Raw genomic sequence first — 16,320 nt, 5'->3', positions numbered from 1 at the left:
CAGGCAGGTGCTGTCGAGGCCTCTCCTCTAGTTCATGTGGTATCTCTTCTCCCCTGGGCTTACTGGTCACTGCACAGCTTCAGAGCCGCCAGGCTTTTGGCCTTGGTACCTCTTGAGTGCATGTGCCAAATCTGGCATGCTCCTGTTCTCGTCAAAACAACAGCCTCCGCCTCTTCCCAGGGACTGGAGTCTATCAGCAAGAACAGAGTCTGCTCTGTTATCGGGCTGCAAAGAAGCTGTCAGAAGTTTGACATCTGCAGAGGAAGTAGGAAGGAGAACAACTGCTCGCGAGTTTGGCGCCTGTCTGTGTTTTTCATTCATTACGTTAGCACGAGTGCGCTTTTTGTGTATTTCTGTTTCCCAAGAAAAACACAATGTGTCTTGACTCCAGATAAGACACTCATACCTTTAAATAGCAGAGCAATGACTGCGGTTCCAAATGGGTGTTAGCCCTGGTCTGGTGGGACTGACTGTAGGAGACAATAATTGTGCTGCATCTCTGTGTAGTGCTTAAGCTCGGTTTAGGTTGGATATGAACATGTGTCCGGGGAGATCCTCCTCATGTCTTGTAGGCTGCCCACACGCTTACCCCAAGGCAGGAGCCCCCAGAAGCTGATAAAGCCCAGCCCAAGCTAATAAAGAGTTCTTGGGCAGTATGGATGGAACGAAACTCCAAAAATACTGTGTTCCCCTTGAAAAAAGATACTGGTTTAGGAACTTTCTGTGTATTTTAACTGATCGGTCTGGATATGGGGGATAATGGAAAGGAAGAAGGTCCAACACTGCCACATACACAGGTGAAGAGGCTAAAGCTGTGATCTAAGGCATAAGAAACACAATTTAGTCTTTAGTCAGGTGATGGAAATTTTAAGTTATCCCAGCAGAACAGCTGTCAGATACCTGCTTTTGCTTATTTAATCTTGCAAGTGACGGTTCTTTGCCTGGGGATTCCTTCTGAACTAGACTGGATTGGCTGTTGTCTCTCCAGCAGCATCCCTTTTCAGTAATGACAACACTGTTGTAGAGGTTTGCGAGCCATCTGCTTTTACATTTTGCAACATGCTCGACTTTTGCATGTAGCTGAAATTACAGATAACACCACTACAATTAAATAAAAGATGCTGTTCACTCTAATTCTTCACTAATTCAGGTACCTTTCATCTGAATCTTTAGGTTCTGTGGGGTTCTTTCCTTGTTTCTCTAAAAAATAAAATAAAAAATTAAAACTGAAAAACCCACTTTTCTTGTCTGTAGAGGGGAGGCAAAAAATAATGATCTAAAAACGTTCGTCCAGTGGTTTTTATTTGAACCCAATTAGAAGCTGCAATAAATACTGGGTCATTCAGCTCCTTCCTGAAGAATTAAGGTGAAGAGCATTTTTGCATCACACTTTGTTTTGTGAAATGAAATACACGTGACTGCTTCCGCATGAGCCTGTGCTTTTTCTGTTAACAAATGTTTTTACTCCACTCCTTCCTCACCTCCGCCCACTTTCTAATAGGCACTACTAAAATGCTTTATGCTGCCTTGATTTAAAATGCATGAGATGGTTTGGAATTGCCCCTATCACCACCCAATAAATGTATGTTTTAAAAGCACGGCCCAGGGGACTGGATTTTGCTTACAAATGTTAATTTAGCGACATACAGTATTATGGCATTTGCCTTAATTTTAATCACGGGTGAGCTGAAAGGCCAGTTATTTATTATAAAACAAAACCCCCACGAGCTCAAATGCCAGCTGGGAAGGTCGAAGAGCTGAAGCCAAGCTTTCTGAAGGCAACTGGTGGGTTTTGGAGGTTGCCTTCCTGAAGGCGGTTAAAAAGGCAAATAGATTTGGTGGAGCAGGGATAACTCAAGAAGCTGCACTGTACTGTTGGATCGCATTTTCCTGCAGAGTAGCCTACTTTTATAAACATAGTGTTGACATTAGTAGGACCTGAACTGTCCTTCTGCGCTAAGTATTTCAGGATCTGGTTCTGAGGGGAAAAGAAGCATCTTCTGAAAATAACTGAACCAGTTGTCTTAATTTCTTCTATGCTCAAACTTTCACTCTAGCTGGACTAGCAGTTACATGGCTGATTCCAGGAACTGCAAAATGAAATTCCGAGACCTGAATTAAATAGGAGGTCAGGTTAGATGGTCTCTTCTGGCCATAACTAACATTACCATAGCATCACGCCAGAACCAGTTTTAGTTGTCACTGCAGCGCCCTTTTCTCTGTTCCTTTGAAACGCAAACTGGGATGTGCATGGGCAAGAAAGGGGGAAACAGTGAAGGGATTTGACTTCATGGGACGTGGCCGCGCGCAGCATGCAGCTGGTTTAGATGTGCCCGGAGCAGTGCTTCTGAGGTCACGTCACTAGGATGGTGCTCTCCCCTTTTTGGAATCCAGGCTGAGAGCCTGCTGAGAAGTAAAGCATGGTGCCGGTAGGATGCACAGAAGGAAGAGGGGGAAAGAAGAAGAAAGGTTGATGGCCTGCTGTTTTGTTTGGTTTTTTCCCTAGATACCAGCGAAATGATAGAGATGCAAGGCTTTGGGGCAAACTTGCTGTCGTGGCAGCTGGAGCACTGCAGCCAAGGCTCCTCCTGTGTCTCCTGTTCGACGGGCAGCTCTCCCTACGATGTTCCCAGCTGTTGCAACTGCATCCACGACAGGTGAGCAGGTTGTGCAGAGCTTCCCTGTGAGACTTTGTGCATGCCCCAGTTAAAAGCAAGAATGTTTTATTGGTTGCAGCACCAGAGACAGAGAATAACAATTTTCAAGTAGTTTCTAACATAAGAAGATGGAGTTATACAGCGAGAAATTTAGTTTATTAAAACTAACCTATTAAACTGCTCTCAAGTCACAGTTTGATAGAAAAATTGCAGCTAGTTCTTTTGTCTAGTTTAATATAATTCAGCTCTGGAAGCGTTTTCTTTAACAAGTCATTAACAATTACAATGAAAGGCAATAATTCATCTAATTTGACAAGGACCTTTACCATGCACCTGCAGCAGTTGTAGCTAAACATGCCGGGTGAGTTTGTTTTGGGCCAAAATGCTGCTGGGGAAAATGCTTTAAAAAGTGTAATTTCACAGAATCACGGATCTTTCAGAGTTGGAAGGGACCTCTAGAGATCACCCAGTCCCACTCCCCTGCTGGAGCAGGACTGCCCAGAGCACATCACTCAGGACTGCATCCAGGCGGGTCTTGGAAACCTCCAGAGAAGGGACTCCACCCCCTCCCTGGGCAGCCTGTGCCACTGCTCCGTCACCCCAACTGGAGAGAAGTTTTTCTGTGTATTTGAACAGAACTTCCTGTGTTCCAACTTGTGCCCATTGCCCCTCGTCCTGTCACTGGGAACCACCGAGAAGAGTGGCTCCATCCTCCTCCAACCCACCCTTTAGATAGGTGTATGCCATAATAAGGTCTCCCCTCAGCCTTCTCCTCTCCAGGCTGAAGAGTCCCAGCGCTCTCAGCCTCTCCCCATACGGGAGATGCTCCAATCCCTCAATCATCTTGGTTGCCCTTCGCTGGACTCGCTCCAGCAGTTCCCTGTCCCTCTTGAACTGGGGAGCCCAGAACTGGACACAGCCCATGATTCCATTGGCCTTTTTGGCGACAAGGGCACACTGCTGGCTCATGGATAATTTACTGTCTACCAGGACCCCCAGATCCTTCTCCTCAGAACTGCTTCCCAGCAGGTCCACCCCTAACCTATACTGGTGCCCAGCACTCTTCCTCCCCAGATGCAGGACCCTGCACTTGCTCTTGTTGAACCCCATGAGGTTCCTCTCTGCCCAGCTCTCCAGCCTGTCCAGGTCACGCGGGATGGCAGCGCGGCCCTCTGGAGAGTCAGCCACCCCTCCCAGTTTGGTATCATCAGTGAACTTGCTGAGGATACACTCTGTCCCCTCATCCAGGTCACTGATGAATATCTTGAACAAGACTGGACCGAGTATTGACCCCCAGGGGACACCACTGGTTACAGGCCTCCACCTTGACACTGCTCCATTAGTCACAACCCTCTGAGCTCTGTCACACAGCCAGCTCTCAATCCACCATTGTCATACTGTCGTCCTTTAGCTAAATAAATCCTGGTGCAGAGAAGGACCTGCTATGTGTAGGTCTCAGGGATCAGCATACAGTTCACGATGATCTCTGTCCTCGACACCTGTCATGCTCCTGTTAATGTGTCTCCACAGAACTCCGTTAAAGATGCTGTGTGAAAGCATGAAGAGGCAAATAGTTTCCAGAGCCTTTTATGGATGTAAGTGAAGCTTCCAATATCCAGCCCTGTGGTGTCTATGTGCTTATCTAAAAGACATGTGATGTTTGTTTTAGAAAGCAGTCTAAACCCAAGTTTATTGTTGTGAGTCAGGTCACCTCAGGGCAGTAGGGTGGATGTGGCTCAAGTCTCGGAGCGTCCTAATCCCATTATTTGTGGGGTTTGCATGGAGCAATGGGTGAACCGATGCTTAGTGAAGATGGAATGTGGTTTTACATTGCAGTGTGATACTCTACTTGGATTTCACTAGTCTGTGTAAGATTTACGTAATCTCTGGCTCAGTTGCAATTCTTCATTCTTACAGTGTGATGCCACTTTAGTTCATACGGGGTTATTAGTGGCAGGTTTAAAATGTCACAGCTTCATCCTCACAAAGGGGCTGCTGACATGAGATAGCTCATTTGTGAAAGCTCCCTGCCTGCCCCGCCGCAGGGCTTGCCTACTGCCGCCACCTCTCAACAGTGCGGACGCACCTCTCTGCCCTCGTGAACCACACTATCGTCCCCCCTGACAAACCGTCCAGCGCTGCCGGAGGCCTGACTAAAGAGGTCTGGAGCAAGTATCAGAAGGACAAGAAGGTACGTAACAGAATACCTTTATGATCATTACGCGGGTTCCCACACGCAGCCGCGCTGAGCGTGCTACCCCTTAGAACGGACCCCAGGCAGCATTAAAGGTGTTTTCTGGTCTTCACAGGATCGGTCTTTCTAGTGAGAGTGAGTCAATTCTTACAATATCTTCAATCCTTTGCCTCTCTGATGATGGCAAGGATATCAATTAACATCAAAGCAAGTGATCTTATGATGACTCTGGTCTATTAAAAGTTAGATTGTTTTCATGGCAGGCATGACAACTTATATGAGACTGGATTTGAGCTTGGGGCCTAAAGGCGTGAATCAAGTTGCAAAATTTATTCAGTGCCGTGTGTGCATTTCACTGTCTTTATACTTGGTATGAAGTGCATGCCTGAGGAAAACAAAGATGTATTACCTTCAACGCCTCTTCTCCTGACTGCTGTAGAACTACAAGGAACTGGAATTACTAAGAAGAGTTTACTACGGCGGGGTGCAGCATGAGATTCGAAAGGAAGTATGGCCATTCTTGTTAGGTCACTATAAATTCGGCATGGCCAAAAAGGAAATGGACCAGGTAAGCACAGCCTTCCGGGGATCTGAGTTATGTTTGCAGAATAGGTTTTGTTTTCTGCATAGCAAGTGCTAGTCTTTATTGCTGTTTAATATTCCTCAGGGAAAAATGCTACTGAAAACAGGAGTGACGCATGTTAGTAGAGGGATTATGATATCATGTTATCATGTCTGAAAATCACCGAAAGGGCGTTCTTTGTTGAAGTGAGGAAATCTGTGCCTGTGACATGCATTGCCCTGAGCAAATCCTGTTTTCACAGATTTGTCACTTATGAAATGGAGAGACATTGACATTTGGATATTAATTTGTGTCATTCCTCTCTTAAATGGTCTGTTAGCTGAGTTATACTTCAAAATGCTCTTTGAAATAACTACTTTATCTACATGATACTGCATCTACATGTGCGGACGTCCATTGGAGCTGTGAACAGCCCAGACGTACCTTCTGAAGTGCACTTGGAGTTACTGTCTAGAGGCTAAAAATACCCAGAGGAGGGTTTGGTGTGGAAGTTCATTATGCTGTTGCTAGACTGAAATAAGGTGTGCCTCTGTAAGACACAGGCTGCAATTTCAGATGAAACATTATTCCTCTTAATATCTCCCGTGCTGCCGCTAACATTGATCTGTGAATAATTGCCCGGGTTATGTCTATGTTATGTTATGCCTTATTTTGCAGTCTGAAACTTGGCATTAAGTATATAGTTTCCATTAATGAAACCACAATTTGCCCATCTCTTAGTTATACTATCTCCCTTTGCTGATCTGTTTATAGCAATACCAACTTTTTACTTTGCTGAGTGGTTTCATTTGTTGCGATTACTGGGAAGTGCCTTGGTAATGAACCAGGCTGGTGACGAACAGAGCTGGGCACAATGGCACACGGTCACTGAGCTACACGGACTGAACAGAAACTGGAAGTGGCCCCAAGCCAGAGTGCCGAGAAAAATACAGCAATGCTCCAGTTCCGGACTCCTCTGTGCTTTCCATGCGTGTCTGCTAGGCTACACCCCTTCACCTGATCAGCGGAGCTGCTGTTGGGAATGCTGTGCGGCATTTTCATCGCAGTACAGAGCCAAAGCCAATGTTCCCTCAGGCGATGCGCAACAGGGCCAGGGTACACAGGCAGCTGTAGAGCCCTTTCATGTGCAGAGCAAGAACTTAAGCGTAGGCCTACTGCCATGAGCAGATGGGTAGTGCCACCGTCGGGAAGGTCTCCTGCTGTCCTGCTGCGTGTGGTGGGAGCACCCGTCTGCCATCGCACACCCCAGCACTGCCGCTAGTCTCACTCCGGGACTGTTGAGGAAAGGGATGTTGTCCTTCTCAGAGCCACGGGGCTACAGTAGGACACTGCCCTACGGGTAAGGACTGGATATGGATGTTGGTAAAACATTGCTTTTAACTGACGTTAAGAATCACCCACATTTCCTGAACTGTTGTACCGTACTAACACAGGGGTGCTCCAAACCTTACCTGGAATGCTAATGGACTACTCAACAGCAGTAGTAAATGACAGTAATAGCCAACTCCTCAAAGAAATGTGCCGTTGGAGTCTAAAGCTTACCATTGAATGCAGGAGTCTATTAAATGAATGACATGAAAACAGTCGTAACATCTGCTCGTATAGGAAACATACCGTGTCCCTAACTGAAGTCATAGCAGGTGATACATCATCTTTGCCTTCTGATGATATTTTTGTATCTGGGCAGTATCTGGGGCACTCCCAAACGTGGCTGTCCTCCAGCCTTCCACTAACTGCTGTATTTTATGATTTATGACTCGACAGCTACCTCAAGTGACAAACAGCCTGCAGCTCTTAGCATGAACGCTCTGGTAGCAACTCCAGCCAGCAGAGTCCAGAGCCTGAAGCCAACTCACAATTGCAGTTTCTCTTCAGCTCTTGACAAGTGACAGAGTAGTAAAATTACTACATGTCCCTTAATAGCTCAAGGGGGGTTTCCTGTGTCTGTCTTTCAACAGAGGTAGCCAGCAGTGGCAAAAATCTGTTTTATTACTATGGGAACCAGAGTGGTTGGATCTGGCCACGCGCAGTGCAACCGCAAGACTGGGCTGCGTGAGCTGCGATCGCTGCTGTTCCGAGTCTCTTCCAGCATCTAATTCCGTACAGGCTGATGTCTGTACACCTGTGACCTGGATTCATTGCAAGGGCTATGTTAGAGTTGGAGTAGAGAAGGAATCGGGAAGGAGGTGTAATGAAATTCGGAATAATCCCATTAGAGGTAGCAATTGGTCCATCAGATTGCATCTGACTTCTGTGTGAGGTTTCACATGAACGCCAGTGACATCGGTTGTTCTTTCCTGAACAATGCTGAAGTGCTGTTGGTAGCGTATACACATGCTTATATGAATCTTTTCTGGCACCTGCACTGATAGTTTACTCCCTGCAGTAAATACACAACATCTCACTGCTCCAGTCATTGCGCTTTCCCGTCACAGTGATGTGCGCTCCAGCAAGAGGGCTTCAGGAGCCTTCAGGCTTTTGGTTTGAGACATTACACTTGCTCTAGACCTCCCCCTCCTGGCTTTCGCTCATTTTAATGCTATCTTTCAAGGAGGACCAACGTTTCTGGATCTGTCTGTCTGTCTGCAGGTAGATGAAGACATTGCTCTCCGGTATCAGAAGGTCATGGCTGAGTGGAAAGCCTGCGAGGTCATTGTAAAGCAGCGAGAGAAAGAATCGCATTCTGCCACGCTGGCAAAGTTTTCGTCAGGCAGCAGCATTGACAGCCACGTCCAGCGACTCATTCACAGGGACTCCACCATCAGCAACGATGTAGGTACCCCTTCCCATCCACCCATACGGTGCAGGCAGCGCGGGAGGCTTGGCATTTGCAGAGGTACAGCCCACGGAAGCGGAGACTTGGGTTAGCACAGCTCCGTCAGTCTGGAGCTACTTGAAGCTGCAGTGTCTCCATAATAGAGCTCAGAGCGGGTCTGTATTTTGGGTAGTCTGTAGCTCTTAAGCAGGACCTGCCTAAGGGGCTTTAAGGTTCACCTGCTGTAGAAGATCTCTCAGTAGAGGAATAGCTTTCTACATCTCCTACTTGTGGGCCCTTTTTTATTTATTTATTCAAATCCGGCATAGAGTGAAAGATCGCTACTATTAAAGCATATTTTTGATTCTCTCATGTCCCCGATTGACGGATTGGGTGTGATTTTATTTTGGGAGAGGGGATCTTTGTCAATCTCAGGTAAGATGCTAAGCAGTAGAAAGGCAGACTGAATTAACGTTCCTGTAGCTTGAATAACTAAGAAAGAGGTTTCTTTTCACATTGTTGGACAGGAGTGATAGCAGTTGTGTGCCCAAAGTGTCTCTGAGCATCCGTTACTTATGCAGATTTCAAACAATTAGCTAACTGATTTCAGTAAGGCAAGAGAGAATAAAACTTGAAATAGTTCAACAAAGAGCTTTTTAGCAAGAGAAGAGGTAAAGGGGTTGCGTGGTGAAAAGAATCTGAAGGTCAGTCTTGACTTCAGACAGCAGCAGCTGAACTGGATTGTCGGAGACCTGAGGTCTGTTGGTCTTCTTCAAAGATACATTGCAATGACCAGATGGTTTTAGTGTTGGTGTTGCAGACAGGGAACCTCACTGCTTTCCAAGGTATTTCTAAGTGAAGATTATGAAAGGGGGGGACATCATCACAGGAGATGGATATGAGCTCATACAATGATATTTAGACTTACAGTCTCAGTATAAAGACTGAGTGAGGAGCTCTCAACTATCTGCATGCAGTGATCTTGTTCACTGAAGTAATGTCATTTCTTTCTCATGGCTGGAGGTCTGTTTGCTACATGAATTTTTCTTGCTTCTCTTTTCTCCCCTGCTTTATCCAAATCCTCTCTCCCCTGCCCACCCCCAGGTCTTTATATCTGTAGATGAAACAGACTCAGCAGAGCGGGACTCAAAAGGTCAGGACGACCCCACTTTCACCGTGGTGGCTGCTGACACACCAGCAGCAGTGGCTGCTGTAGAGCAACAGTCTGTGGAGTTTGACTCCCCCGACTCTGGGCTGCCATCCTCGAGGAACTACTCCGTGGCCTCAGGCATCCTCTCCAGCATCGATGACGGGCAGAGCGTCTCCTTTGAAGATGGGGCTGAAGAAGAAGCCAGCGCTGACTTGGAAAGGACTGACCCAGACATACCACGGATGCAGAAAGCCAAGCCAGTTGTGCTGCAGTCTCAGGATTCTGTCTCAGAAGAGCAGCTGTGTTCCCAGGTGGATTATTTAATGGATGTTGCTTCTGTCTGCGCTGCATCCTACACAGTAGGTCACAACATAAGTATCGTCATCTCTCTGCACAGCACTGCTTTTCTAGCAAAGACTTGTACTTTTTCAGATAGGATTTAATAAGAGACAGTCCCCAACTAGAACTACAGGGGGTGGGACGATAACTGTGGATTTCTGCATCCAAATCTTTTCATCTGGATTTTGATCTGGATTGAAAATAAGGCAGCAAGAAAAATTTGGGTTTCTTTTTGAGTGGGAGGGCAAGGAAAACAATGTGGTACAGTTCCGGGGGCCTGGGGGAGGTGTGGGGGTGTGGACGACACACCACTTGTAAGATTTCAGTGTCATTGAATTCAAGCTAAAACTGACATTTAATCAAATTGAACCAAAGCCTAAATCTAGATTCGAGGCTCCCCATCTCTATTAGTGCTGCTGTCAACAGATTAGCAGTTCAGTTTTTGCCTCTCTCTGCTGAAGCTGTTCAACTAGAAACAACCCTTTGGAAATAGGATGGCCTTGGAACAGTTATCAGTGAAAGTGTATCCATTGTACCTGGGATTTTTGATGGTAATTGAGTATTTCAATGCTCTCATATGCCCAAATAATTGTACTATTTCTGGTTTGTTGCTTCTCAGAGCACATCTGCACCATGTCCTGGGAATGCTCTAAACTCAGCAGATCTAACTAAAACTTTCTCTTCTAGATAGAGTTATTGGACACTGTTGCCTTAAATTTGCACAGAATTGATAAAGATGTCCAGAGATGTGATCGGAATTACTGGTATTTTACTGCCGATAACCTGGAGAAACTCCGAAATGTCATGTGCAGGTAATACAGCTTAAAAACTGAACTTTTCACATTTCTGCTGTAATCCATACACTGCAATAATATGAAAATAATAGTCTGTATAAAAATTCTTACTAGTGAACTTAAAAAAACTTGCAAGAAGGAGGAGCAGGTAGGTTAGAGAGCACGGGTGCGACAGGCAGGGCTGGAATGCAGGCATGAGAAGATTCTGTCTGCCTTAAAAGACTGACCCTGTTGGTCGCCATGAACTATCCTCTAAATGTACGATTAGCTTTGGTTTCCTGCTTATGAGAATACATCCATGCTCTAATGGCGTGCTATAAAGAGGACAATAATTGCGAGGGACCCAGATACAGTGTTGAGGGACATCTACTAAGCAGACAAAGACTGCATCTTCAAATAAAACCAGTGGAATCGGTGGATCTTTGAGCGCTGAGAGCGGGTGGAATCGATGGATAGCTATCTGTCGCTGCTAGGAATGCAGATTGCCACGAGGGCTGGTAAACTAAACACACTGAAAAGCAGAAAGTGTCATAGACTTTAACACTCGAAAAAGATCCCAAGATTCCACTGAGGGGGGAAAAGAAAACAAAAGCCAAAAAAAAACAGGTACCTTTTAAAAATCTGGGCTTTTTTCCATAGACTGTTAGGCTTTTGTTAGCTGTTTTTTCACAAACTAACTATTGATACACAAGCCATGTGTGTAAGGTTTGGTCCTCCCTGTCCAAGCAGAAAACAATACAGGGCTGTGAAATACTCTGGAATGTGGAGTGTCAAAAAGTTCTCAGACACACACATTCAACAGCTGCTTAAGATTTGATCTCGCATAATCAAATTAGACTTCAATAAAATATTTAGCTTTTGAGGAACAGGAAAAGTTCGGTATTAGTTAATTCATTCTGTAAGTAGACAATTGATCATGTTCTTTTACCCATTCACAACACATGAAGAGCCCACCGCAGGCGTCATATTACAGGAGAGATCCCCCTCTCGCATGCTGCTCTGTCCTCACCGTGGATTGTTTATAGAGCCTTTAGGAATAACCTTAAAAAAAAAAAAAAATGGCAGAAATACTCGTCATTTTATACCAATGTGTTGGAAGATTTGACTTGTAGTTCTTGGACTTCCAGCTTTACCTTCTACAGCACTCTAGAACAAGACATTTAAAAGCTGACAAAAGGAGTTGTATTTTAGGTGTAAGAGAAATTTTTGAGGCCACCATGCAGCAAGAGGATTTTTAATCCTATTATCTCGTGTGTTCTTCTTTCTACAGTTATGTTTGGGAGCACCTAGAAGTTGGTTATGTTCAAGGCATGTGTGACCTCCTGGCTCCTTTGATGGTTATACTTGACAATGGTAGGAAGGGTTTTCTTTTGGAACACGTTGGTATCTTTAGGGAGGTCTTTCTTTAGAAATGCTGTTTCAGAAGTTGTGTGCGTTAACCAGGGCTAGCTCACCAGGCAAATCAAACCTGCACCTCTTGATTTGTATTTTGTCTACACGTGGGTGTTGTTGAAATGGCTACCATTAGTATCTTGGGGATTCCTGTTCACTTACTGACTTCGAGATCAAATTTTACTAAATTTTCAAGGCAGCTGTGTTCCTGCAGTTGCTGAAGTTGAACACTCAACTGCAAGCTGGGTTCTTTTGAAACATAACCAGTGTAAATGGTCCGGAGTCAGGCACTGTCTTCTGTTTCATCTAAATACTGGTGATGGGGTTAGGGAACAAGAAAGGGGAAAACCTTGTTTTTCCCGTGTCCTGCGGTACATTATTTTGGCTCAAGGAAGCCATGGAATTAGCAACACTGAGTGTTCTGCATTGTATCTGCAGATCAGCTGGCTTACAGCTGCTTCAGCCACCTGATGAAGAGGATGAGCCAGAACTTCCCCAATGGAGGTGCTATGGACACACACTTTGCCAACATGCGGTCCCTAATCCAAGTGAGTCTTTTTTTAATCTTCTTTGGAAGATGATGAGGTTGTGGCAGGGGCTCAGAGTTAGCTTGATGCCACAGTAAAGAGCAGGAACTCCAGTGACCGGGGTTCCTAGTCATCTCATACTTCAGAGCGGGGGAGGACAAGAATTGTTTTATGCAGGCACAAACCAATTTCCTGCTTCTCAGGGGACAGTATTTGCTGTCACAATGAAGAGTGTGTATTAGAGCAGGCCAATTCATCTTAACTTGACAAACAAAACAAACCCCCCAAACTTCTGCCTCCAGCACAGCAGCTGCACAGCGTAATGACTCCTGTTCATGGCTCGGTCCAGCTCCAACTGAAGTCAATGAGAAATAGCAGTAAGATTTGGTCTTCACTGCTTTTTGGAAGAGAAAACACAGATATTTGTGGCACAAATTTGATTTCTTACAGGTTGAAACCATAGCTCTGTTTGCATTCGCACAGGATGTCTGCTGAACAGATTTTTTTGGGACAGATGTAAGGTGTAGGCATTCCACTCCAGGAAGCACCAGGCACCTGAGCAAGATAAGCATAAAGAAGGGTGAAAGCTATTGGGTTAAGCTGTTACTTGGTTTGATAGATGGTGTATTAAAAAGTAATGAAAATAGAGGTCAGGCAACAGAGGAGATGGCCAGCATGGCAAACGCAGGCAGCGCAGGAACACACGGCTGCAGCGTTTCTGTTGAGTTGCAAGATGCCACCCTGCTTATCCAGCAGCCCATAGGATACATCTGGGAGGAATGACTACGGATGTACTTACACATCTAAGACATCTATCAGACATTTGCAAGTAGTTGTTCAGTTCCAGAGAGCTTAGATGTTGCAGTGGGGAACTGTGCCACTGCTCATTGGAATTACAAACTTGCGATGAAAAAGTCTCTCTTTGTTCTTCTCCCCAGAGAGATGGATTTCCGTCTTTGCGCCCCAGCTCCTATGGTACAATCTAAGAGTAGAGCTGGGTGAGAAGATGAAAATTTGCTACTTGTTGAAAAACAGTAGGATCTGTAACTTGCTGCTTGGATCTTTAAACTCACAGTGAAGATGGACTGTTGTCACCTCCTACCTGCGTAGCAGTCTCTTCACCTCATCAGTCTGTGTCAGGGCACCCACATCACAGGCATTTTGCAAACACCTAGGGAAAGGATGTGTCTGCGCTAAGCAGCTGCTCTGACTAACCACAGAGTCGGGTGATAAAGAGCACGGTGGAAGTCTTAACCAGACTCCAACACCTTTGATCTCGGTGACTTTCAGACAAGATACTGACAGCTGATGTTTTGCATTTTAGATTCTAGACTCAGAGCTTTTTGAATTGATGCACCAGAATGGAGATTACACTCACTTTTACTTCTGCTATCGCTGGTTCCTGCTTGACTTTAAAAGAGGTAATGATGTTCTATGCCTATAGTTTAGAGTTGTGCAAAACTGTGAACAGCTCTGTGTTTTGGTCTGAATGGTGAGTAGGAGCTAGGCTCACAGGAGAGTTTGTCGCTAGGAAAGCTACTGCAGCTCTCAGTGATGAACTAGCACTGGAATGAAGTCAAAGCTTAGGAAGGAGTGTTGTAAATTCCTAATAATGTGGCTGGAGCCAAGTTTCTGCTCAGTGCAAATGCCTCAAGGTGATCCCAAGTTGATCACGCTCCTTGGTAAGCTGTGATACCTCCTTTCCAATCCATTTGATAATGAGGAGCTGCTCAGCAGTAGCTCAAGCGCTGTTGTACGTTGCTGAGTGAGGTACTTTATATACTGTGGGAGCACCCCAAGATCTCAGGATCCCTGCACAAGCACACCCACCCACCCACCCCCACTCGAGCAGAAGCAGTTGCTTGGAATCAAGAGACCCATCTTGCTGTCAGGCAAGTCAGTACCTCCTTTGAGTTACAGACTGATCTGCAAGAATGAAAAGATGGCACACCTCTCGAATATACTAAAGCACAAAGGTGACAGAGGGAAATGATACGCATCCATCAGCTATTTATTATGAGCAACTACCCGACACTGGGGGCGGAGGAACTGTGACTCTTAACTGAGCAGTAAACCCTCTGCCTACTCCCTCACAGAGAATTGCCCGTCCCCGACATCCCCATCCCCTGGACCTCACTGTCACAGAGCGAGCAGAAGACGAGCCTATATGGTTCAAGACGACGAAGCTTCCATGGGTCATATCTGAATTGTGGCACGTGTAGACCTAGCTTACGCACATCTGCTATACAATTAATTGTTCCCAATTAAAAATAGCAGAGCTTTAGTGCCGATAGGTCCGCTGCAAAGCCAAGAAGGGGGCCCCAGATACGCATTCAGATTTGCAGCCTGCCTGGAACAAACGGGCCTACCTGTGCTGCTGTCACATGCTTACTGCTGTTCACGCATCTTCCCGGGCTTGTCTGCACCACCACACCTACATTCTTTCTTAATTTTCCTTTAAACCCAATTCTGTTGCCATACTTGCACAAGTAAGTGACAGGAGTTGGCTGGAGGAGAGGGGGAGAGGAAAAGGAGGAGTCATCAAGTACTATTCATGTCTGCGTAAGGCCTGTAAGACATTAGTTAGAGAGGGGGAAATGGTCAATTTGAATAATCAGATGCTCTTGTAATGTTTATTCCCATTCAGAATTGTTGTACGAGGATGTATTTACAGTGTGGGAAGTTATTTGGGCAGCAAAGCACATCTCTTCAGAACATTTTGTCCTTTTCATTGCCTTAGCACTTGTGGAAGTTTATCGAGAGATTATCCGTGATAACAACATGGACTTCACTGATATCATCAAGTTTTTTAATGGTAAGAGACTTTTTTAAAAGAGCCATTTTGATAAAAAACAAGTAATGAGAGTTTGTTCCTTCTCCCTTACTCAGACTGTCTGCAGTTGTGCAGTGTTCTTGCTGTCATGACAAGCCCCTGGTCATTTTAAGCTCTGAATCTCTTACCCCTTCATGTAAATGATGCGCCCAGATTTTCACATGCTTCCTGAAGATCTGACTCAGCGTGCACAAACAACAGTGTTTTAAGAGCAACGTGGACCACAGAAGATGGTAGCTTTTTCAGTGTCGGTGGTAATTTTTACCACAAACAAGTTTCACATTTTCTGTTAAAAAGATTTGCCACTTGGTTTAATGGGGGATGCTAAAACGTTGCTTAATTTTTTGCAAAAGTTTCTCACGGGTTTTAGGATTGCCAGAGTCATCTCTGCTTAAAGGGCTTGACCCTGCTGAGGCTGAAACATGTAAGCAACTGTTCATGCAAAACATCCCAAACCGCTTCCACGGTTGATTGCTTACCATCGTGGTCCGTAGACGCTGGCCAACACATACTGCCACGGCAAAAGGCGTTCTGCCAAAGCAAGCTCGGTCTCTTCCTGGCTGCAGAATGCAACTTAGTCCTAAACAAGTGCTCCCTGTTAGGATATTTTAAGAAGTTTGGAAACAATTTTATGTAATCACAATAATTTAGTAAATTATCAATGCTGTGGCTTTCAACCATCTGTTGCAGAAGCCCCAGATTGGGGGTTGGTTTTGTCTCAGCCACTCTTATTCCAAAGCTGTACATTGATTCTTCCCTCCAAAAAAAAAAACCCCACCAAGAAACTCTACACCCCACACCCCCCCAAAGAAACCCCAAACAAAAACTCCAGCACTTGCCTAAGCTGCATGAAATGTTTATTGTGGAACTGAGGATGCAGGTCTGTTGAGAGCTACTTTCTGATCTTACTTCAAGCTGCAGAGTGTGGACATCTGTGTGTGGAACTGTGTGGGCACATCGCTCCGTGTACATGAAGCCCTTCTGAATTGTATTTATCACTTGCATCCCAGACACTCCAGCAATAGTCCCTGTCTGGAGAGAGGTATCTTTTGATCAAGTTAAGCTCAGCTTTACATTTCTGAGATCCCAGGAGGGC

General features: G+C 45.4%; 1 protein-coding gene across 1 annotated transcript in view; it reads left to right on the top strand.

The window, feature by feature from the left end:
- The window catches only part of SGSM2 (small G protein signaling modulator 2), a 53,377-nt gene that overhangs the window by 36,675 nt on the left and 382 nt on the right, over positions 1-16,320 (top strand). The window contains exons 13-23 of the mRNA XM_009881477.1: positions 2,507-2,657; positions 4,188-4,252; positions 4,703-4,848; positions 5,291-5,419; positions 8,024-8,206; positions 9,294-9,698; positions 10,366-10,490; positions 11,743-11,825; positions 12,303-12,412; positions 13,716-13,812; positions 15,039-15,206. Coding sequence (XP_009879779.1) covers positions 2,507-2,657; positions 4,188-4,252; positions 4,703-4,848; positions 5,291-5,419; positions 8,024-8,206; positions 9,294-9,698; positions 10,366-10,490; positions 11,743-11,825; positions 12,303-12,412; positions 13,716-13,812; positions 15,039-15,206 — 1,662 coding nt within the window. The remainder of the gene's footprint in view (positions 1-2,506; positions 2,658-4,187; positions 4,253-4,702; positions 4,849-5,290; positions 5,420-8,023; positions 8,207-9,293; positions 9,699-10,365; positions 10,491-11,742; positions 11,826-12,302; positions 12,413-13,715; positions 13,813-15,038; positions 15,207-16,320) is intronic.

Source organism: Charadrius vociferus, unplaced genomic scaffold (genome assembly GCF_000708025.1).
Source record: "Charadrius vociferus isolate BGI_N301 unplaced genomic scaffold, ASM70802v2 scaffold323, whole genome shotgun sequence".
In the NCBI taxonomy this organism is placed as follows: domain Eukaryota; kingdom Metazoa; phylum Chordata; class Aves; order Charadriiformes; family Charadriidae; genus Charadrius; species Charadrius vociferus.
Note: the sequence above shows the minus strand (reverse complement) of the source record. Positions and strands in the feature narration are given on the sequence as shown.